Here is a 24,713-nt window from a genome sequence, read left to right as displayed (position 1 = left end):
CTTAATAGGTTTTAATCTACATATTACAACCCACTAAAATATCTAGGATTAAATCTAGTTCACTGCCTGTTAATTTTAGCACAGCAAAAGCCTTTAGCATTCAAGTCTTCTTTATTTTGTTGTTCTTTGGTATTTTGTTGTTCACAAATAGTTTACCCTCCAGTTCCTTTTGCCATGATCATTATCTATTAATAAGTGCATTTTCTTTGAGAAATCACATTCAAAGTCATCATGAAGTTCAAATGGTTACTGATTGTCTCTGATTGAAGAGTAGATAACTACTAAAGGAAAGCAAGCATAAATAAGAGTTTTGCCTTCAAACTGTTCCACTGAGAAACAAATTGATCCCTATATTAAAAATAAAACAGTCAAAACTAAAATAATACTGACTCCTCCACACTGGTACAATGGTAAGGTTTGAAATATATTTTAAGCTGTATTGTAGGGTGGTTGGTGCACCTGCCAAAATGGAATGCAGGTGTCCTAAGGTAAGACCAGGGAAGAAGGAAACCACACACAGAAAAGAAGAGAAAAAACTCACTTGATTTGTCAGTATAAATGACAAAGATGACAGCAGGGCATCATGATCCTTCTGGCTTTTTGGGTTTTAAGTAGGAGGTGTCAGAAAAGGTACCACAGGGACAACTGGCTGTTCGTGAGGGTACCAGCAATAGTGTGGCCAGCCAGGACCAAGGCAGTGACTGTCCCTCTGTCCTCAGCACTGATGAGGCCTCACCTCACATCCTGGCATCAGTTTTGGGCTCCTCACAGTGGAGACACTGAGGGTCTGGAGCGTGTCCAGAGAGGGGCAATGGAGCTGGGATGTTTATCCTGGAGGAAAGGACACTCAGGGGGGACCTTATCACTCTGCAATTCCCTGACAGGAGGGTGTAGCCAGGTGGCTGTCAGAATCTTCTCCCAGCTAACAACTGATGTGGCAAGAAGTAAATGGCCTCAAGTTGCACCAGGGAAGGTTTATTTCGGATATTAGGAAAAATTTCTTCCCCAAAATGGTTGTCAAGCAGTGGAACAGGCTGCCCAGGGAAGTGGTGGCAGTCACCATCCCTGGATGTATTTCAAAGATATGTCAATGTGGCACTTAGGGACATGGTTTAGTGACAGCTGCACTCAATCTTTAGGGCTTTTTCCAACCTAAACTTTTCTGTGGTTCTATAATTTCTCTGCCCTGGCCGTCTGTATCATTGAGGTCATCTTAGATGGCTATCAGAAGACCAAAGAAACAGAACAGGGCAGGTATCCTTCATCACCATGTCAGCTGCATTCTGCTTTTTAATTTCTATGAAGTAGAATTTTTCCCAAGTTGTGAACTTGGCCCACATTTATTTACTCTTGCTAATCTTTTCTGTCACCAGAAGTTTAGAAGTAACATATTAAAAACCCACCTACATTCAAATATTGTCAAATGTCAGTAACTGACTGTTTTGCTGGATCCAGCATTTTGAAGGTTCTTGAGGTAAAAAAACAAATTTTCATCCAGAACAAGCTGAGGAACTACGTGCTTCTTAGAGTTTTGTTGTTGTTGCTGCTGTCTGCATATTTTAAGATTCTTCATCCTGGCTTCCCAAAGCATTGTAATCTTCAGTTTTATCGCACAGTACACATCCATATCCTGTGACAGTACATGCTTTGGAAATATTCTACTTGCTGCAACACTCTTCATACTGATTTTTAGAAATCCATGGGAAAAGAATTACACAGCCAAATTGTTCTGAGACTGGCAGCCCTTTCTTCTGTCTAGACTCAAGATGTTCACAGGTGATATGATGGGAGATGGCATTTGTTCTTGCTCTGTAAACTTCTCTGAAAATGCATCATCATTGCTGAATATATTTCATGTAGGGGAAAAAAGGGCAAGTTCTGAGCAGCAGGGCTATAATGTTGGTTTATTTCCTCACGTCATTATCTCTGATTCTTTTACCTCCTTGCCAACTTCTTAACAATATTTTCAAAATTTTAGTTTATTCGCAACATGCCTTCATTCTAGATATATAATTTATTCCATGAAGAAGTCTTATCATAAGCATTGTGTGGTACTCACAGAAAAAAACTCTGCAAATGCTGTTCGTGTAATTTCTGATATGTACAGACAGGGGCAGCAAAAAGACTCTTGGTAAGGGGACTTCCTCAAAGGCTTTTGTGTACTTTGGCCCTCAGTGTACTTGAGGAAAGACTCCTGTGAAATACAGCATGATTTTCTTTTCTCTTCTTCCCTTCCATTTCACCTTCTGGCAGTCGCTGTGATTCACTGCTGAGGATTTTTGTACTGAAATAAGCTGTCTGTCTAACATCATCCTCTTCTAAACGTGCGTTTTGGGACTGTGAAAAGGAGGGACAAATGGATGCTCAGCAAGTGCTGGCTCCAGGGGCAACCTCAAACTCATCATCTGCTCACACTCATGGGCCATATCTTCACTGGAGGCCCTCTTGGGAAGCCACGTGGAATGGGCCAGTATCCCAGCATTTGTGCTTCTTGGAAGTGCCTGGCTGCCCCACAGCACACTCGTTCGCAGCATTTGGCAGCGAAACAAGTCCATTAAATGCTTAGATAAATGTCCAAAAAGCATCGCTTAGGAGCACTGCTCTGGGATGATCCTGTGCTTTGTCGTTATTACCCAACACTGAAAGGTATCTCTTGTCTTTTTGTTAGCTGTGTGCCTAGAAATGATGTCAGTAATTGTTAACTTTTGCAGACATTAGACAAGGAGTGTGATTGTTTGATTTGCCTTTTAAGGTGCTTGTTCTCTCATGGGGTTTGATTTCAATGAATTAGGCTGCTGTGGCCCTGAATAGCTGGGTAGAGATTCATGGTTTGATGAAGTGATTGTAAAGTCTCACCAGATGCATGACTGAAGTAAAATAATGTCTTTGAATGCTCGTTTAATTAAAACATTTGTATTCTTTTGGTAGCCAGAAGTGCAACTTGCAGAAGGCTTTGACGTCTTCATGCCGAAATCTCAGCTGGACTCTATACTATCAAACTACACTCGCTCAGGAAGTCTGCTCTTTAGGAAGCTGGTCTGTGCATTCTTTGATGACAAGACTTTGGCTAACTCTTTACCAAATGGCAAAAGGAAAAGAGGGCTCAATGACAACCGGAAAGGACTAGACCAAAATATTGTGGGTGCAATAAAAGGTATGTTGTCTGCTTTCTTTCCTATGTGTAATTAGAACATATTCTCAGCTAAGGAGAGCGTAAAGGGATTAGAATTTCTGACGTGTGTTAGGTCTTTTAAAATATGCAGGCTTATTTTTATTCCCTTTCATTCACTTGTTAAAAATAGCTTCTACTGGGACAGCTTGTGTTAATTTTAAGCTAGTGATCCTGGTTTCTGAAGTCAGGCTCTAAGGTTAGAAACTCAGTGTTCATGTAAGATAATTATTTTTTCCCCCAGATATCAGAGATGCAAAGAAATCTTGAAAACATAATGACAGTGTAACTGATACCCTTCAATCAAAGTTCTGAGACTTGCACTGTATTTGACTGTGTCTGCTCTGTAAATTTTTCAGTAGTTGGTGGCTGGATTGGGGAGAGATAGAAGGGGATAATACTGGCATGAGATGAGTTTGATGCTCATGAGTACAGTAGTCCTTCTCCTGGGGGAGCAAATTTCTTGGTGTGAGCACCTTTCGCTGGGTGATTTTTCCTAGCAGTCACTGCTGTCTAGCTTCCAGAAGAACAGGTACCTTCAAACTCTGTGATGACAGCATATAAAGAGCTGGTATTATTCCAGAGATTCTGAACTGGATTCTATTTTGAAATCTGATATTGTAGGGACAATACCCACATTACCAAAAGACAGGCCAAAAATAAGCTCTACGAGTGGAGCTTATTTTAGAGGCTGTGACTTGTTCTCAGGTACAGATTGCTAACTTAGGAGACACAGGGCAATAAGAAGAGCTTCTGTGACTCCATTGCCAGCAAAAGGAGGCAGAAGAATCTTCTGCAACCACCTCTGTGCCAACTTTTGGACCCCTCTCCCCATGAAAGAAGGGCATTGACGAGCTGTTTTGAGTGGGGGGACCACCAAGACATATGACTTCACCACTTCCCTGCTGCAGTACCAAATGACGGGAGGCTGAGAGACCTGGAGAGAAGATGATTCAGGAGAAACCTTACTGCTATTAACAACTACCTAATGGGATCATATGGAGAAGTGGAGTCACTCTTCTCCGAGGCACAAGAGGCACTGAACACATGGAAAATTGCAATTTGATAAGGAGAAGCATTTTCAACATAAGGGTAGTTGAGCAGTGCAGGAGGGACTGCAGGATCTCCATCCCTGAAAATATTCACTGTGTGAACGTGTGAATTCACAAAATGTGACTGGTCTTAAGCATTATGATCTAGTTGCCATGCTTTGAGCAGTGGGCTGGGCATGGAGGCCTGCAGAGGAGCCTCTCAAGTGTGCAATTCTGTAACAAAGTGTGTGTTCTGCCTATAGTATGTTCTGTCACAGTTCTAATATATGTTACCGAGCAGCTGACAGACTTTCTTACAGTTACACTTGTACTTAGCTTTAAATCACAAACACTGTTTTGTACCTTCTTTTCTTGAGCTCAGTAATCTGCAAAAAAACCTGAATCTGAACTCTATCTGTGTCTCATTGTTCTTTAAAAGCTTTAATAAATAAGTTAAATGAAAGAAAGAGGAGTTCAAAATGTCTTCAAAAAACCCCACTCTAATTTGAACAGCACTTGATAAAATAAATGTTTTACAGTAAATGCAACAGCACTACTAAAATAGCAGCTGGTACCCACTGCAGAGAGCAACATTTCTCAGTAGCTAAGATTGTATTAGTGGAGCAAATTCTGAGGCTTGGTTTAACCTCTTTCCTTGAGTTTAACAGAATAAAGGAGGGACTTGTAGTTCCAACAGAGAAATTTCATCTGTGATGGTACTACTAGGTACCAGTGCCATAACAGTGATCTTTATTGGCATTTACAGTATTGGCCAAACACTGGTGTCTGATCCCTGATAGGGAAGCCTGTCCCTAAAAGCTGTGATGGAATAAGATGCCATGGTCTGATGTCCTGTGGATCTTCACTCGTCTGGCTCCAATAGCACCCTTCTTCCCTCCAAGGAGCTGGGCTATCAGGCACTGTGGTTTCATTTATTCCAAGAAATAACTGAGCCAGTATGAAATCTCTGCAAGAACAACATGATGTTGTTTGCATTATTATCATTAGGACATTCCTCTACCACGTGCCCAGATATCCTCTAGTGGCACTTTTAGTCCTTTTCCATGACAGAGATACAAAAGGCTACATTCATGACAAAAATGGGCAGGGAATTTAAAGGAGGGACTGTTTGCTTGAAAATCACTCTTCCTGTCTGGAAACATTTTCACTGCTGTCCTTACAAGTCATTTAATGCTTCTGCAACAGAATGATTAGCCAGGGAGCAATTTTCTCTTTTGACTTTGGGTATTCAGTGGCACTTGTTTTATCAGTTGCAGTGTTTCTCCTGGGCAATCAGCTTCTCTTGTGAGTCTTTCACTTGGAACTGGGAGAAAAAAAAAAAAAAGATGAAAAATAAAACTAGTCAAAAGCGGTTATTTTTCCTTTGTGTTGTTGACTAGAAATTCAGCCATTGAAATCCTTCCCTGCAGAAATCAATGAGCTGTTTTCAGATATAAGTATGATGTGTCCTTCAGGGATCCACAGTGAGACCAGTACAATTTATTATTTTCATCAATGACACAGGCACTGGTTTCTAGGGCATCCTCAGCAAGTTTGCAGGTGACACCAGGCTGAGTGGTATGGTTGGTTGACAAAAGGGAAGGGATGCCACCCAGGACCTTGGCAGGTTGAAGGAGTGGGTCCTTGTGAATGTCCTGATGTTTAACAGGACCAAATGCAAGGTTCTCCATCTGGGTCAGGGCAATCCCCAGTATCAGTATAGACTGGTGGATAAAGGGATTGAGAGCAACCCTACAGAGAAGGACTTGGGGGTACTGATAGACAAAATATTAGATAAGAGCCAGCAGTGTTGCAGCTCTGAAAGTCAGCTGTGTCCCAGCTGGCGTCACAAGAAGTGTGGGCATGATTCTGTGCCTCTGCTCCACTGTGGTGAGACCCCACCTACAGCGCTGCAACCAGCTCTTGGGGACCCCAGCACAGGAAAGATATGGAGCTGTTGGAGCAATTCCAGAGGAGACCACCAAGATGGTCAGAGGTGCTGGAGCACCTCTGCTGTGAAGACAGGCTGAGATTTGAGGTGGTTCAGCCTGAAGAAGAGAAAGCTCTAAGGAGTCCTTATTCTGGTCTTCTAATATATAAAAGGGGCTTATGGATGAGGATGGATATTTTACTGAAGCCTGTAGTGTGGTACTGGCTTTAAACTGAAAGAGGGTAAATTTAGTTGGACATTAGGGTGCCTTTTTTTATGATGATGGTGTTGAGGCATTGGAAGAGTTTGTCCAGAGAAGCTGTGGGTGCTCCATCCCTAAAAGTGTTTAAGATCAGCCTGGACAGGGCGTTGAACAATCTGATGAAGTGCAAGATGTCCCTGGTCATGGCAATGGGGTTGGATTAGATAACCTTTAAAGTCCCCTTTAAATTCAAACCAGCCTATGTTCCTGTGACAGAGGGTTTGTTAATACCATGCATCTTGGGTGGACTAGAAAGGGCAAGTCCCAATTCTCCCGCCTCCTTCCCGTTGCATTCCCATTCCTTTTTGTCCACGTTGTTATTTCTCTAACCACACATTAAGCAGTTGCCTTTCTAAATGAGTAGGAGTCACAAGTCACTGATCAGGTTCCTGTTGTATCAGGTGCCATATGGATTCAGAAGGGAAAAATTATTTCTACCTTCACAAAGATGATGTTTGTTGCAAATCAAACACTGCGAATGTGTGGGGATGTATTGACTTCTGTGGGCAGCTCTCAAAAGCTGTTCTGATGTCCTTGTGGATCAGACTGCACAGTAAAGTGTTGCTGCTGCCCGCCTTGCTGTGGTTTTGTGAAGCTGTCAACATGGAATGAGTTTGGAGGGGGGGGGCATTACTTTTGGTTCCCTTGTACTTAGCAGGTAGTGCTGCTTCAAGTGTGTGTGTATAAAAATACTGAAATTGTCATTTTTTTGTTGCACGTTTCCTGATCCCATTTGTGTGATATTTATTCTCAAGGATTACAAATCCCTTGAGCTGGGACCAGCTTTCTCTTTGTTTGCCAGTCATAATTGGACACTGGGCTCCGAGACCTCTGACCAAGTTTACAATAGCAATACTAACAGCAAGAATATTTTTTCTATTTCTGTACTTGTTTATTTTTTGCACACCTTTCAGTTGCATGATGAAAATCAATTGCATCAGTTTCACTCCATTTATAATTCTGTATTTTTGGTATAATACTGTTAGGTTTGCTGTAAATACAGATTTAAAGGTAATGTTGACCCTCTCTGTACCTTTTTTACAAAACACAAAATAGGACCTATAGGATATTAGGATATTTCTTTTTTCTCAGTAATAGTGCTTTTTTTTTCTTTTTTTTTTTTCTTCTTTTTTTTTTTCTTTTTTTTCTTTTTTTTTCTTTTTCTTCTTCTTCTTCTCCTCCCTTTTCCTTTAGTAGCTTTATAAAAATTCTATTCCATCTGGTTTGGCAGACTAAAAACTGTGGAGATTTCCACAGTGGTAGGACTTTACTCTTTCATCACTTTTCCTGCACCCTTAGGAACCTGACCAAGGGCCACCAAATGACCAGATCTTCAGCTCTCTACTTGTTCCATATGGAAGGCAGCAGTTATAAGTGCCTGCCACATCTGACACTCAGTTCTAAGTGCACTGTTACTTTTCTGTGATCATTTTGTGTGAAACTCATGAGGCCATCAGGTGTAGAACATTTCTCTGGGACAGGCTTTTATGCATAGTAATGATGCCATTCCTGTTATATTTATGCAGCCAAGTCCCTTCTGAATGATAAACTTGTGAAGCACTGAGTTGAGCTTTATTCTCACAATCCTACATTTGGCCATTACAATTCTTTTTGATAATTGAATAATTTAATATATTTTGATTTAAATCCTCTCCCATTTCCTTTTCTCCATTTTTGGTGGCACATTTCAAAAAGGTGATATCTTTTTATTTCAGTTTTTACAGAAAAATACTGCACTGCTAATCATGTGGATAAACTTCCTGGTCCTAGGGACTGGGTCCAGATTCTTCAGGATCAAATTAAACTTGCAAGAAGACGATTAAAAAGAGGCTCAGGTATGTATAAAAATATGAGGAACAACATGTGAGTGTAAGATTAAAAGCTTAGAGCCTTTGTTTCCACAGAAGTATTTTTCCTGTTGACTGTAGAGTTGTTCATTCTATGAAAATTAGCACTCTAACACTTTAGCAGGTTTCTGTGGGTTTGGAATGGTAGCAGGTTTAGGAGCTGTCTCTACAGGCAAGTGAAGTGTGAGTCTTTCTCAAATGTTGTCTCCTTTCCTTTAGCATCCAAACTTTTCTTCCCAGAAATTAGCTGATGCATCCAGGGTTGCAGGTAGAAGTTTTTTAACTCTGTTGTTTAGTCTGACAAGCCACTCACTGTACTGTTAAGACATAAGCCAACTGACCTTTCCCTCTAAACTGTATGTGTCTGGAAGAATAGATGAGTCTTCTCACATTCCTTATGAAAGAATCAGCAAAAAAAAAACCAAACCCAAAACAAACCAAAGGAAGACCCAGCCACCCCCCCTGGTTGTGGCAACAAGGCTCTGCAATATGTGGGAGGCAGCTTGCCAGTAGTGACAGGTAATCTAGGCAGGGTTTTGCAGCAAATCTGCTCAGTTTGAGCTGGGATAACCTGGATTTTTGGGACCAGCCTGCAGCGAGCTCAGTGCTGAGCTTTCACCCTGACAGTGTGCAGCTCATGAGCCCTCAGCTCCAGCCATGAACATTCCAGCCTAGAAATCCCCAGTGAGATCCTTGGGAAAGCAATGTCACTGATTAAGAGACATGTAATTACCTTATAAACCATAACTAGTCTCCTTCCCATCTTCATCCCCCCAGTCCTACAAGGGGCTTTCTCCCTATGAGGCTTCACTTCTTGCTCATCCTGCAGTTTTCTTAAGATTCTCTCAGGGCTGTATTTCTTGCCTGTCTCTCCCTGGGCATATCTGACACTGTTGTCTGAGGCACTTCACTTGTGCCACCTCCTTAAACACAGTCCTTTGCTGTTACTGTATTTAGCTGCCTGCCTTTTCCCCTCTTCCCCTCTGCCCGTCACCACAATTAAGTGCCTGTTAGCATCCATGGCATGGGAAACCTGATGGCTCCGCAGGGGATGCTCACCCCGTGGTCCCTGGTGGTGAGCGAGACCGCAGGAAATGTCCTCTCCATCTCCCTGTCTCACAGAGCCAACCTTTTCTGTCCAAAGCTGCATCTCTGAAACACACATTTAGGCTGGCATCTGAAATCATTCTCCACATTATTAATGCCAGGAGGGAAAAGCATATAAGACGGAGGAAAATGAGAAACACCCAGAGACAGAAATAACGCAGGGGGAGGACAAAAGTGCAGATTATTCGGTAGCATAAGCTTCCCAGGTTAGAGAAACAAACCAGCACTGGCCTTAGAAAGGGTTTCTTGTGTATTGGGGGAGGGAGGACAGAGGGATACAAGATAATCTTGTTAAAGGCAGTGTCAGATTACTGGTGTTGTACAGCAGGATTGCTTTCTGCCCCTTCCAAGGCTGCCTTTCGGCCTCCCCAGGACAGGAGGGTGGAAGTGGGATGTCAGGCTCCAGTAGAGTGAAGGGTGCAGTGCAGGATGTGGGGAGCAGAGGGTCCTTGGGTTGTCTGTAGAAGATCCCTCAGGAAAGAGGATTGACCTAATTTTGTTTTGATTTTTATTTTCTTTCATCCTTTTTTATTTGCTTTTCTTCTTGCCTCTGCAGGATATTAATTAAAACGACAATGACATTCAGCTTTTGCTTTTCAAATGGGGCCACCTCTATCTCTGGTCCTTGCTCAGGATAAGCAGAGGATATTGTATGTAAACTAGCAAGACTATGAAGGAAAATAAGTGAAGCTGAGTAGTGTGCCAGATTCAGATAGGCTCCCCTGTCTGTGCTGCAGAGGGAAGGTAACTTGTTCACCTGTATGTGGATGCATAGTGAGCAGCAGCATATCTAGCAGCCCCTCAAGCTTATCTGTTGAAAAAAGAAAAGAAAAAACTTGCACAATACCTAGATTGGTAGAAAAGCTCTTTTTTTGTGCTGTTTACTGGCCAATCCCTGAAGTGCCCCAGTTTCTCTTAAATGTGGCCACAGGCAGACATGCTGTTTCCAGTGTGTCAGGAGGGACTGAACACAGCACTGTGGCCACTTGCACCTTTCCAGCCACTGCCATGTCCTCTGGTGGCTGTAGCTAACCCAGCCTGACCTCGCACTGAAGCAAAGAAGTTTTCCAGGCCTTTGTGACCACAAAACAGCAGATGGGAGCAGAGAGGCAGGAGCAGACAGCTGGTTGCAGTAACATCCTCCTGTTGTTGAAATAAGATTTGTTGGTACTTCTGTGCTACAACTGTGAGCTTCTGATATGAGTAATCTAGAGCTGACCAGGCAATAGATCAGTCTACTCCTGTATTTTATGTCCAGCACTGGCTGTTAGCAGATGCTTGGGCTGGTCTGTAGGACAGGGGGAACAGCGTTGTGGTGTTTGGTAGGATAGTCTCTCAGCCCTCAGCAGCTTTATCCTGATACAGAACTGGTGATATTGGAATTACTCACAATTTCTCTATTGTGAAACCATACCAAAATTGGGTGTAATTTGCAGAGACCAAAACAGGAGGGGAGAGCAAACATGGTAGAAGCTCTTCCAGGACTTCATGTTGTAAACCTTGGCTTTTAAGTATTTTAAAACTATGGGACTTACAGCCACTGAGATGTGGGATTCACCACTCTTCTGGCTGAGCTCTTGAGCTCTTGCAGTCTGCCTGTGGCCAGTGGAGCAGAGGCTGAGCAAGTGTCCTACATCCATGCTCCCAGGTCATTTTCTTTGGGTTTTGTCTCCATTTGCTCACTGGAACATGCCAGCTGATCTTGTGGGGATAGACTAAGGTGCCCAAAGAACATATCTGAGCCAGCATTAAGCCAACTTCACCCAGGACTTTCTGAACCAATGTGTCACCCTGGTGCTTGATCCCATTATTTATCTACATCAGTTCCTGGTTTGTCATGATGCAAAGGCTTTATATGGAGAAAGCTTAAGATGATCCATTTATTTTAGAGGTCACAAGACAACTTTTTAGTCAGCACTCTGTTGGGCTACATTTTAACAGCAGAAATATTTAAGAGAGGAGGGACAGGCTTTTCATCCTGCTTGCCTTCCCCCGAGCCATTCAGTACATCCTCTGATGAGTTTTTCATTTCAAAACAGACAGTAAGCCACTGCCTTCATGAGCAGCCCTCTCCACTTTATCCTGTGAAACATTATTTCAGGCTGAAAATGTAAATCTGCTCTATCTTTCAATTACAGTAATAATTTCAGAGAATTCTATCAAACGACTGGGGTGGATCTGCTTTTTGTAGCCCCTTCTATAGGGTGTACTCCCATGACTGTTTCCAAATTAAATGAAATTATGATCACTAGATCATAGATGCTGCCCAGTTTCAACCTTATTTACCATGTTTGGCTCATGTCCTAGAATTAGGGACTGAAAAAGCTCCTTATTTCAAAAGCTAATCAAAAGAACCACTTAAAAATTCTGCTTTCTAGAAAATAGTTCCCCCGTGTAGATTTTGAAAGGTTGTTATCCTAAGCCAAATAAAAATTCATTTACGTTCTGAGTCAATGACAATATTTTTCATTGCTGGGAATATTCTATTTTTTAATTTATTTATTTTACTTCAGCTTTTTCTTAGTTCTTTTAGATTATTGCCTGAGATCTGAGACTTGGGTTTTTTTATTTGTTAGATCTGAGAATAAAGCTGCCGCTGCCATTAAATTTTTATTGGCCTTGTTCAGTCTTTTCAAAATTTCACAAGTTAGCTGTCACAGAGAGAAGAAGAGACTGTGAGGTTAATGTTACAAACAGATGTTATAATTAAAATTAAAGAGTATGATAATATTCTTCAGCCTTGACTACTGGTCCCATGTCATGCCTATAGCATGAGCATATTGGAGCACAGCTTCATCATGCCAGGTCTGTCTTCTCCCAGAAGAGAAGCTGAACCGTTTTGGTGAATGGGATGCAAAGTTGCCCTGGAAGGGAAGAAGTCAAAGGAAATGCATGTGCATAGGTTTCCTCTCTTAAAGCAGCGTGAATTACAATGCAAATTGCCTCGTAATTTACGGTGCTGGACTTGCCCCAGCGTGGTCTCTTCACCCTGCAAAAGGGAACACGAGCAGGTGTCTGGTGGCCTTGCCAGTGGCAGCACAGAGGGAGACAGTCAGGCATTATCACCGAGATCTTAAAACGGGTAAAATCAGAGGGAGCTGACTGGCTGTTCCTGTCACCTCTGTGCAGGCACCACATTCGAGCCTTTTGATTGCTAAACTCTCCATCCATTAATAAGCAGCAGGTCAGGGTTCACACATCTCCCACAGTAAGTTCTTCCTCCCTTTTTATGTTTTGAAGAGTCCGTGAGCCATTATTCCATAGCAGCTGTCCATGGGGAAGCTGATGCTGTGGGGGTAATATGTAATAACAATAACACGTCAATTACTACATGGTGGCATTCCTGGGGCTGTTCTGTGCAGGGCCAGGAGCTGGACTTGCATGATCCCTATGGGTCCCTCCCAACTCAGGATAGCCTGTGATTCTGTTCTCACACTGCCACAGTACATGGGCTAGAAGCTGTTCATGCTAAGTGATTACTTTGTGAGTAACCTGGAAATTTAGGTTGCTTGACTCCTTAAAAGAAAATACAGCAGTTTTGGAAAACATGCTGAAAATGTTCAGGCAACATTCATTTAAATACATTGCATGGAATGATGCTTCATCCTTGAATTGTTGTTTAAAATTAATATTACTTTGTTACAGTGTAAGAGAGTGGGGAAGAAGGAAAAAATTGGTAATTTTTTTCCCCTGGAAATATGCTTTTTCTCCCATGTCCTTGTTCAAACTGCTGCTTCCATTGTTTTGCATGAGGTTTTTTCCTTCTTTTTGTTTTTATTCAGCCTTCTGATTCCCTGGTTTGTGCTTTTGACACAATATCTACATGCTGCAAGAGATTGGGTTGATTTTTGCTTAGCAATACACACAGGGCCAGGAAGGATGTAGGATGAAGTCCAGCATGTGATACAGTGCGTTTGTGGCCAGTATTTTAGATAAAAACAGCAATATTAAAATAATAACTGCTGTATTCAACTTCCCAGCCCTAAGCACGTGTGTACTTCTGTCCAAGGAGAAAGCAGCAAGTGTACATTAAAGAGACAGGCTCAGAAGCTACACAATTTGGGGGGAATCTAAGGAAATGGCTACCAGCATTACTTTGCAAAAGCTGTTGCACTCTATCTAAGCAGAGAAGAGGCTCTGAGTTCCCACAGTAGGCTCTCTTCCTGCTTGCCTTGTCTTGCAGTCTGGCTCAAGACAGAGCGATTTGGCTGGCAGTCTGTGGGTGTGGTTGTCAAAAGCAAACCTTCCTTCCTTCTTGGAATGACATGTAAGAGATTGGTGGTTTATATCCATGTTAGGAGGTCGAGGTGTTTGCCATTCCCTTGTGTTGTACTTCACCTGGAGCTGCAGTTACACATCCAGTTTCATAAAACAAATCTTGGCAGCTGCCGAGAAGAGTGAGTAGCTCCCTGGGCATCTGCTGCACTCCCACTCCCTTTCTGGCGCTGGCATAGGCATTCCTGTGGCCATGTTGTCAGTTTTTAACTGGATCTGATCTTGGTGACTGTATAAACATTTGTGCTGGCATGAGGAATGAGGCTGGAACAACTGGTGGAGAGCTGAACCTCATCTATCAGTCTTCTGCCAGATTAAAAGGGCCAGGTGACTTCTGGTTCTGCAGAGTTCTGGAGACTTCTGGGGACTCAAGTCCTTACCTTCTGAAAGTTCCTTGTTTTCATTTGATTCTTTCTGTATAATTGCCTTCATCTGGTGTAAGAAGAGCAGTTAGGCAGAAAGGTGACCACATCTCTGGAGCTACTTCAGGAATTGCTGCAGAGACTTCTAGAAAAGCTGTCACTACAGTGGGCAGCCCATTGGCACCACTCCTGACATTCACAGAGGGAAGGCTCTCCAGTTCATTGCCAGCTCTCAGATCCAGCTTCCCCCATTTTCATAGCTTGGGTCCCTTCTACACAAGGGGCCAGATGCAGCTTTGTCCTTGTACCCTGAGTTGCTGTGCCACAGAACCACGTGGTGCAGGTAGTTCTTCACAGCACTGCTAGAAGTTGGCCTCGGACTGATACTCAGGATTTTTTAAGCCATATATATCCCACTGGCTGAGTCTCGGCTTCTCATGGCACCATGCTGTCTCCTTCCTTGCATGTCAGTCCTTCCATCATTGATAGCCTGGTCGGAATTCAATCCAGCCTAGGTGATCCCTTCCCACTTAGTGAGCCACCTGTCCCTTCTAAAATTCAAGATTTTCACAGTGAGCTGTAACAAGCGCTGAATTTGTTTCTGCTCAGGATGCCAGCTTCTCACAGAAAGCAGAAAAAAGTATCAATTCCAGGCACTGAGTCACTTGCAAGTCTGTGCCATGAATTTATCAGGGCTCTGCATTTAAACCTTTTGTAGGAGGAAAGCTGCCTGATAGTAGGATTTTAGTTTGTTTTCTTTGGTTCAGTTAACTTTGCAGAACTGAGAGCATATAGCTAAAAACTCACCTGATATCCAAGCATATGGGAGACACAGCAGTCTCTTGGTCCAGGGATGGAGAGACAAGGGTTGATGGATTACATTAGAAAACCAGTGTAGATTAGGAGTCGGATTAGATATCATCATGAAGGCAACAACTCATCTTTGTGTGCAGAGCCATGATAAGATGATCAGGACAGTTAGCTTAGTCTCAAGTGGGAGGTGAACTGAGTTGCTTAGTGCATCTGCAGCCTTGGTTTTGATCCCTGTGGGTATTGTGCAGTGAATGGATGTGAGCAGATATGTATCCATCACACTGACCTTGTGCAATGTAGTTTGTAGGACAAAGGGTGATCATTTTAAACTACAACACGGTTGATTTAGATAAAAGGAAGAACTTTTTACAATGGGGGTGGTGAAACACTGGCACAGGCTGCTCAGAGAGATGCTTGATGCCCCATCCCTGAAATCATTCAAGGTCAGGGCTCTAAGCAACCTGAGCTAGTTGAAGCTCCCTCCCTGCAGATTTCAGGAGGGTTGGACTGGGTGACCTTTAAGGTCCCTTCCAACCCAAATTATTCTGTGATTCAGTGATAATGGGCTTGATCTGTATGACCACACCTCATTTGCTGAAGTGCCCTCAAAGATCTCATTGTGCTTCAAAGGCCTCAAATATCACGCTGCAGTGCCAAAAGACAAAGGTAATAGGATTTTGAGTAGGGCTTGTGTAGGTTAGGCACGGATTTCCTGTTACACACCTTTGATTTGCTCAGAGTTCACATGCACGTCCCGGGTGCTACAGCCTAACAAGTCCCTGCACATCTGCTGAGTGAGATGAGCTATGTCTGTGCATTCCCTTGGCCTCTGGCAAACACAAAATTAACAAATTAGGCTTTTAGCCTCCCTTCACCATGGACAAAATTAAATCAAATGCTCTTGCATAAGCTATGGGTTGAAAGCACATGTGTATATACACGTTAATTGCCAGTGTGGTCACGTGCTTTTTTAATTACACTGGGCATCCACCTGCATCTTTGGAGGCACTTTGCCCTAGTAAATCTGTCCCCTGCAAAATGGGCTTGCCTGTGGTCATGGGAAGTTTGGGTGTAGAAATGGGTGTGTTTCCCTGCAGGCATCAGATGACTGTGGGAGGGTGGAGTTCCAGCCTGCAAGGCTCTTCCTCTAAGGACTGCTGGGGACTTTTCCTCTTGACTTTGTCAAATGATTGTAGCTCCTTTTATCATACAGATAGCCTGAAACCTTAAAAAGAGCAAATGTTACTCTATTCCATTGCTGGCACAATCGTTTCTTAATACCCAACTCTCTCTACCAAGTTTGCATTTTTATTATATGAACTTTTCCTCCAAGCAGTGACTTTTTAACTGAGCACTTGCAAATTGCAGCTGAGGAAAGTAGATAGAAAATGCAAAATCACTTCACAGCCTGTAGCTTTTTAATCGCATTCCCGTATTCAGTAAAAGTAATGAGATTTCTTGTTTATATTTGTAATCAGCAGAGGCAACTGACTGTGATGAGAAGCCGGACATTTCTCTACTACAAACAGGTAAAATGCATTAAATTTTTTATCAGTCTCCCATATGTGTTTTTGTTTATTTATGGCACAGAAGTACTTTTCAATAATCCTGACTTACCATGTACAGCTGGGTAATTGCACACAGGACTCTGCTATCTAAAGTTTTGGATGGTCTGCGTTAAAAAACAAATGCATCAGAATCTTACAGTTTTCCCCTCAATTTCATATTCATAAAACCTCAAGGTCCATGGGAGCAGCTAAGCTAATAAGGCCCGTAAGTTACACTTCTTATGCCAGATAGGGACTTGTGCTCATCCCTGATATTTCTGGGAGTATTTTCTTTCTCTTAACAGAGTTATTGGTAGGGACAAACACAATCATTTGTAGTGTCACATCTGTTGAGTTGTTGGAGGTATTAGCCATAATATCTTGGACTCCCAGAAGGATTGCAGACATATTTACATGCTAGTTAAGTGTTAGTTTACTTATTCTTGAAGTGCAGCCACCCTGCATTAAAAGCCTGACAATTGCTATACACCAGCTTGGCTGTGCAGCTGTGTAGACTGGGAAATAACATTTTTCCACGCTGTCGAATTTGGTGTTGAAATCACCAGTCTCACCAGACTGAGACAGAAATTTGATGCACCCTCACACTAAGAGTTGGTCCATCTGTAGGTGCCACGATGGTAGGAGCTGAGCTGCCATCCTCTGAAAATCCAGTGGGACCAGTCTGGGGACCTAGTCATTTCCCTGCATTTCAGAGTCTGTAACATCACTGAGATGCTGCTTCTTATCCCCAAAGGAGAGAGGATCTTGGGCAGACAACGTCATTGGTCATAGTGTGGTTCTGTGTTACTTCATTTAGGAACAAAGGGTGATTGGAGATCAGCACTGCCATTGCTGGAAGAGCAGGACAGGGCTGGTGCTGGGTTTCTGAGCACATCACACGGTACCTGCCAGCTGTGGGGAGGATGGGAGACTACTGGTGACCAACACAGCATCTGTCTCCTGTGCCAGGACTCCCTAATCTCTCTTGCATAAGGGCTGGAGAAGGAGCTTTCACACCCCGTTCTTGTGTGCTGGAGCAGCAGCTGCCAGCCGTGGAGCGCTGTCGGAGCACGTGCAGTTACTAAGGAATGGGAGCAGCGGAGCAGTTGGGAGGACAAGCAGCTATAGTCTGGTTCTGGCATGGACCCAGGGGGGGCTGGGAGCACGCGCTGCCTGGGAGCCGCCGTCCTGCTTTCCTGGCCAGCAGCTGAATGATATTTCAGGGTACGGCTGTGATGAAAGATGCAGGAAGCTCTGCATTGAAAGGTCCCTTCCAAGCGACATCCTGTTGGTTTCTTTTATCAGGGAGGGAAGCAATTCCGCTGCGAGAGGACCTTAATAAAGGTTGTTAATGCAGTGTAGTGTTATCTTTTCATTGCTCTGGTAATCGCATTAAGGAGCAGAATTAACAGTTTGCTGTACGTTTCTGGGAGCAGTTTCTGTAGGCGCTGCTCGGGTTGTACATCAGGGGTGGAAATGAATGTGCTGAGATGGTTGTGGTAGAGAAGGCGACTCCTTTCCGCTCCACTGCAGATCACCCTTGTGGTCTGCTTGCTTGTACACCTTTGAGCATCCATGCATGCAGCTTTTGAGCTGAAATGCTTGTGTGTGGTGTGTACTGCTCCACACTACCTGTGGAAGGATGCCTAAATAAACCACGCTGCAGTTTGCATTGGGGGGGAGGTGATGCTCACAGGCTATGAGCCAAGAATTTGATTCACACCCATTATTATATGTGTGCCAGTGCCTCTTTATAGGATATATCTGTGTAATATCATACCGTTGTTGGAAGCAGATTATTTAAAGTGATACACAGACAGTATAATGACAGTAATTATGAGACAGAGCCAAAATATAGATGTTTTCTATCAAGGAATGTTGCAAAAGAGGTGGAATATGATTTTTACAGGGGCCTTTCCCTGTTTTAGTACAGCTGGTTGTACAAAGGGGTGTTTGACAGGTTCTTTAAAGAGAGTCTGCATGCAATTTATTCAGCTGTCTTCTCTGTTTAGCTTCAAAAATCTTTGGGGAAAAGCCTCTCTGACTGTGTTTGTACAGTGCCTCATGCGATGGGCCTTGGTTGCAGATGACAGCTGATATCAGATAAATCGTGGCCTCGGGTATTAGGAAAAATTTCTTCCCCAAAAGTGTTGTCAAGCACCAGAGCAGGCTGTCCAGGGAAGTGGTGGAGTCACCATCCTGGGAGGTTTTTAAAAGATGTGTAGATGTGGGACGTGGGGATGTGGTTATTGGTGGACTTAGCAGTGCAGGATCTTAAGTATCTTTTCCAACCTAAGTGATCCTGTAATTCAATGATCAGTGGTTAAGGTGGTGCTTTGGTAGAATAAAACCACAGTGAACTGGGTTGCTTGAGGGGATTGCTGGATGGGGAGAAAAGATGGGGTACAGGAGCTATCCATGAACAGTTGCTCTCTTGATCTTCAGTAACTGAACAAACTGTGAAGCAGAATTACCCAGGGAGAATTATTTGAATCAATGATAAGCGTTGGTGCCAAAAAACAAGGGAAAACTCAGATGTCAGAGGTGTGGTTGCTTTCAACTCTCTCCATCACTGGTGGGAAGAGAGCTGCTTCCAGAGGGAAGGCCAGGTCAGCTGCAGTTGTGTTTGGAGGTGCCAGCAGGACTAGGCTCCAAGTGCAGTTAACTGGTGCCAGTGCCCACAGCCAGGTCTGAACCAGCTCCTCCTGTACCCACAAACTAGTAAAGTCCTGGAATTTGAGGAGAGCAGGGGTGCTTTGTTTTCAGAAGCCTCTTTTGGAATTCAAAAGCCTGGTAAGAAAAAAATGAAGCTGTTACATCCTTATAAAGCTAAGGAAGGCATTTTTCCCAATTATATTTTAGCACTCCTGAGCAGAAATGATGTTCCTTGTGTTAAAATCACCCTCTACACCAAGAGGACCTCGGCTGTAAAGGCTGTTGATTGAAGGGTGTTTAAAGTAAATTGGAAGAACTGTAGCAGTTAAACTTGCTGGGAACTTTGGTTCATTGACAGATAAATCTCAAGAAAATACTAGAAGAATTGTCCCTAACAAATGTTATCAAAGCTCAGGTCTTGGAGAGTTCCAATTTTTGCACCTACCCAAAGCTGCAGGCTGTGTCCAGACCTGAGCTGAGACAGATCAGACAGCTTCAGGGGTAATTATTGTGGGCTCAGTGGAGAGGCTGATTAGTTTCTTGGTGATACAGGATACCTGGAGGGTGTGAGATAGACCTTTATCAGGATGAGGATGTGGCAGCTTTTAGAGTCTTTCTGTGTAAGTTGGTATTGTGAAAAGGCTCATCTTATTTCAGTGTACAATTTACACAAAGCGTTGGGATTTTGTGGTTTAAAAGAAAAACAAAAGGAAGGCATAACCCATAAGCTCTGCATGTGAGAACAAATGTAAGCCAGCTGCAGCACCCTTTTCTTGAATCCTCATCTTGTAAATTGGATTGGAAAGATGTAGGCAGGTGTAGGACCATGAGGTAGCACTCCTTACTCCTGCTCTGGACCACAGCCATGCTGAGAGTTTATGTAGTTTCTCTGCACTGGGGTTAATTCCAAGATGAGAAAGAATTTTGATATCCCTAACGGAAGCTGAAACACTAACATCCCAATCCTCAGGTCTAGGGGTGATACAGCTTTGTGAAAAGATGAGAGCAATCTCTTGGTAAAGAAACAGATGATAAGAAAACAGCAACAATCCAATTCTATATAGGTTGTCTCCTTTTCTCTTGAAATACAATATCAAGAAAATGAAACTTGGGGAAAAAAAAAAAAAAAAAGAAAAACCTTTTCTGAAACCTTAAATATAAATCCTTTATTGTAATATAAATCTTTATCCTTTCAATGCATGATTGTATGAGTCTTCCCTTTTCATTGGGGTGTATTTGCTTCTCAAGCTGATTGATGTCTGTCTTCTCTTTGCCCTGTGTTCTTAGCACTCTCGTCGTAATTCTTCTGTCCATCTTTTCATTGTTCTGTTTAGAAAAAGCACATTCTTAAAGTGCTTTAAAAAAGATGGGATATAATCATACAGCGCACCTTTTATAGGGGGCTGTGTGTGTATATATATTTTTTCTCCTATATGCATTTAGACTGCTGTGGAGTGGTGGGGGTTTTTACCAAATAAGATCCCGAAGTATGTACTCAAGGTTTAAAATTCATGGGGTGCTTTTTTCCCTTCTTCAGAACCAAAACTTCAAAGGGGTGAGCATCACAGTGCAGTTTGTGCTGAAGACTAACGGAGCGCTTTACATCTGAAGTGGGCTGCACTGTATGTTGTGTGAAAAACTTGGCTGGCAAATTTTGTATTCAAAAATATCTATTTAATTTGCTTTTCTTTAGCCAATTGAGCTTTACTCTAAATGGAATTCAGCAGCACTGCCTGTGTGCACACCAGCAGTTCAGCCCCATCACCAATTAAATTTAAAACTCAAATACGTAATTTACATAATTCTAAAATACTAATTTTTTTGTTGCAAATTACTGCTATCTTAAATTCTTACATTTTTTTAACTGATTCCTTCAAATTCTTTCTCCCTTCAGGTAACCTTTTCGACACCACAACAGACCACCTGCTAGATGCAAACACAGATTTTTCAGTTTGAATTTCACATCCTGCATCAGTGTTCTTAGCGGATAGAAGTATCCTCTCCTTTGAGTAATGTTCCTGCAAGCTCAGCACGAGAACTTCAGTGTACCACAAGACATGGGCATCCATACAGTTTTTCTTACAAGTCTATGTTTTTTCCATGCATTTTCCATGTAACCTCAAGTAATGAAACCGCCAGATTGCTTCACTGTTCTTCATCTTAATTAAGATGATTTCCCTCCGCATCCAATGCATTACTGAATTAGCAGGGTATCCACTCTGAGGTCATTCTCTTGCCTATGTTTCTCCTCCATGATTGTATTTTTCCACATGTTTGTATGCTTGCCAGCAGTGTTTCACCCTAAACCACGCAGAAATTGTGACTCTTCCCGTCCCCAGGGACCAGGGTGGCCTCTCTCTCCACCGTGAACCCTGGGGGCTTAATGAGCATCTGACTTGATGAAGCTCTTTGCTTCTGCAAACCCATTTTCCTTTCCTGGCTGCTGCGGTACCAATGACCAGTCGCACACAGCTCTGATTTAAAAGTCCTTACTGAGTTTAGGAGGAAATAAAGCAGGATTCCTCCCAGCAGTGCCTGGGTTCCTAACTGCAGCAAGGAGAAGCTATTCATCAAACAATTTACTCTATATGGTCCTAGTGAGATGGCTCTTGAGCATCTTTGTAGTGCAGATTCCTGGAGGTGGTCATTTTCCCCTCACTGCTGCCCCCAGCTTGCTCCACCACCTCAATCTCAAAATGTATTAATTTTCTGTTTTCCAAGAAGAGGGTATGCTCGCTGTGATTTTTCAGCCATTGTCCCTGGCAACAATACTCACCTGTTTAAAAAAAACAAGTCACCTTTCAACTGGCACTGTATTGATATCTCAGCAGTTAAGACAAGGGAATCGATCAAGAAATTGCACTATGCCCTAAGACACTGAAAGTGTTGGTCCTTTCAGGTCAGGGCTAAGGTAAAACCATGTGCAGCCCTCCCTGCAACCTTCATTTCTGCACCTTTCATCAGCACTAAATTCACTTTAAAAGTGTGAAGAAATCTGGAAGGTCTTACCTGCAACACCTATTGATCACCAGGCAGTTGGAGCCCGTTTCCTGCAATTCGAGGGAGAGCTTGCTAGAGCCTTTGCCATTGTGTTTCCTTTCCCTGTGTGTATCTTATCTTAGGTACTTTGTGGTTTTTTTTTTTTTTTTTTGGAAGCTATTTGGCCTTTGAGTGTCTCAACAGAAGTGCTATTACAGAGTGGGATGGTTTTCAAAATATTCAACCTCTTCTTTTAACAATCCTAAAGCCTATTTCTCAGGTGTCACGGAATACCCACAAATAACACCGAAGCCACCATGAACAGTTTGTTCTCTTGGCACCTGAGAAACCGGGCTCCCAGCTGTTCCCCACCCACCTTCCATGGACTTTTAGGAAAGTCTCTCTGAAACTTTTAGGAAATGTTCTCTCTGAAACTGTGGAATAGATTGAATGTGCACTGCAAACCTTAAATTTTGAGTCTTTCCTTCCTTCATGGCTTGGAGTTTCCTGCATTGGGCAGGGGGCACCAGTCCGTTGTGTTGTAACCCTTCAACAATGAAATCAGCGTTTTGTAAATTTGGAAGATTGCATTTGTGTTTACTTACTGTGACTACTGTTCAGACTTTCTTCAGAAATCTTTTTATAGGGTTTATTAGAGAGAAGAAAAAAAAAAAAAATCATTCCATATTTAGGTAAAAATGTCTCAATCTTCTGTATATATGTTTTATTAATATGTAAATATTTAGATATTTTTAAATTACTATGTTCTTAATAAAGCGACAAGGGACTAGTTGTGAAATGGTGTATAACATTGTGTCGTGTTACCGATCTCTGGGAAATCCTCTTTGTCAGTTCAGAAAAGAAAACCTACAATAAATAACTTTAATTGCATGTGCGTTCCTGTGTTCTATGTTAGATTCCTGCATTTTAGAGGAATTACTTTGCCACCAGTGGACTACACATAGGAAAACCCTGAAAGTTACCACCACAATACTATTTTTCCAGCTGGCACAGCAGAAACCACACTGCCGTGCCAATCACAACAACATCTATATCCAATCACGTAATAACTCTTGAGTATTAAGTACTGATATGCTTGAAGTCTAATTTTAATTGAATTAGGTGCCTTCATAATCTGCACTTAAAAGGTTAAGCTCTGCTTCTATGGAAACAACACACAGGAAGGACAAACCAATACTCAAAGGTTGGAGTAGCTGCAAAGATATATGCTTGGTAATTCATTATCACGCCCTCATCAAATGTTTAGCCTTAGAAAATGCCTTCTGCGAAAACATGTTCCTGGTAATCTTCCATCAATTCCAAGGAGCCAGTGAAGTGAAGTGAAGCAGCTGCTCACCACACCTTTTTGGCTTTATGCAAGGAGCACTATGGAGACACAGCTGGTAAAAAGTCTCAGCGAGAGGTTCCTTCACATTTCCGTGGCTGCCCGGATCGGCCGCAGCCCGGGGCACATCCTGCATCCGAGTGGCGTCACAGGAGCCAGTGCAGCCCTCCCCTCCGGGGGGTGCTGAAAGCATCTCGGTCACAGATCACAGAATGGTTTCGGTTCGAAGGGACCTTTAAAGCTCCAACCCCTGCCATGGGCAGGAGCACCTTGCACAAGATGAGATTGGCCAAGGCCCCGTCCAAACTGGTCTTGAACACTTCCAGGGATGGAGCGTCCACAGCTTCTCTGGGCAACCTGCTACAGACCCACACCAACCTCAATGTAAATATGTTTTTCTTAATATGTAATGTAAATCTAACCCTCTTAGTTTAAAACTGTTGTCCCTTGTCCTGTCCCTACAGGCTCTAGTAGAAAGTCCCTCTATCTTTCTTACAAGCCCCCTTTAAGTACTGAAATGCCACTCTAAGTTCTCCTTTTCTCTGGGCTGAGCGCCCCCAGCTCCCTCAGCTGCTCCTCATACTTACGCTCCAGAACCTTCCCCAGCTCTCTTGCCCTTCTCTGGACATGCTGCAGCACCTCAATGTCTTTGTTGTAGTGGGGAACTCAAAAGTGTCCCCAGGATTCAAGGCCTTACCAGTGCCAAGTTCAGGGGGACAATCACTGTCATGGTCCTGCTGGTCACCATATTGCTGATACAGGCCAGGATGTTAAAGTGTGGCTTTGTTTGGCTTGTGTTTTTTAAAACAGGGACCAGGTTCATACACTTGTTGCTTGTAACATTTAAGTGGAGCACCTTAAATTGTGTTTAAGATACAATTATGAGCAAGAAATGTTCCTGTGTGCTGCGGTCTGCATGGCACTAAATCTCATGTGTGCTGCAGAGCCACCAGCACATGCTGCTGCCAGGCTGCAGGTTCACCTGTGGAAACAGCTTTGGGATGGAGCAAGTGACACTGCCAGCACCCACACCTGAGCTCCAGCCACGCTCCTGCTTCCTTCTGGCCCAGTCAGCCAGTGCATCCCTCCATCCCGTGTACAGGATGCTGGAGATTAATCCTTTGGGTGAAAAAAAATCCTTCTGAAGCTGAAGAGGGAAAAGGATATCCTCCTGGTAACATGAAAGGAAACTGGAGCCTGGGCTTTATAAAAAATGCATTAATTGCGAGACAAGAAGAAAGACATCTCAAGTGCCTGTGACATGTTGGTTTAGGAACGGCTGGCTGAGTCTTTCGGGGGAAACACACTGTGTCACATCAGAGTGGTTTGGGAATGGGTGGTCCTGCTGCAGCCACCCCTCCTCTAGAGAAACCTTCTCCCCAAAAAGCCTA

The 24,713-nt window shown here is 43.0% G+C and overlaps 1 protein-coding gene across 11 annotated transcripts in view; it reads left to right on the top strand.

Annotated features, from left to right (window-relative positions):
* The window catches only part of BEND7 (BEN domain containing 7), a 46,579-nt gene extending 23,711 nt beyond the window's left edge, over positions 1–22,868 (top strand). The window contains exons 6-9 of one of the 11 annotated variants that reach the window (XM_040063107.2): positions 2,929–3,154; positions 8,108–8,227; positions 16,275–16,325; positions 20,893–22,868. In XM_040063107.2, the coding sequence (XP_039919041.1) occupies positions 2,929–3,154; positions 8,108–8,227; positions 16,275–16,325; positions 20,893–20,954 (459 nt within the window). In that variant the 3' untranslated portion in view covers positions 20,955–22,868. The other 10 variants (XM_040063111.2, XM_040063106.2, XM_058420428.1 and 7 more) reach the window with 10 other exon arrangements.
* The last annotated feature ends 1,845 nt before the right edge of the window (positions 22,869–24,713 follow it).

Source organism: Hirundo rustica, chromosome 4 (assembly GCF_015227805.2).
Source record: "Hirundo rustica isolate bHirRus1 chromosome 4, bHirRus1.pri.v3, whole genome shotgun sequence".
Taxonomy (NCBI): Eukaryota; Metazoa; Chordata; class Aves; order Passeriformes; family Hirundinidae; genus Hirundo; species Hirundo rustica.
The sequence above is the reverse complement of the archived record's forward strand: the minus strand, read 5'-3'. Positions and strand labels throughout refer to the sequence as shown.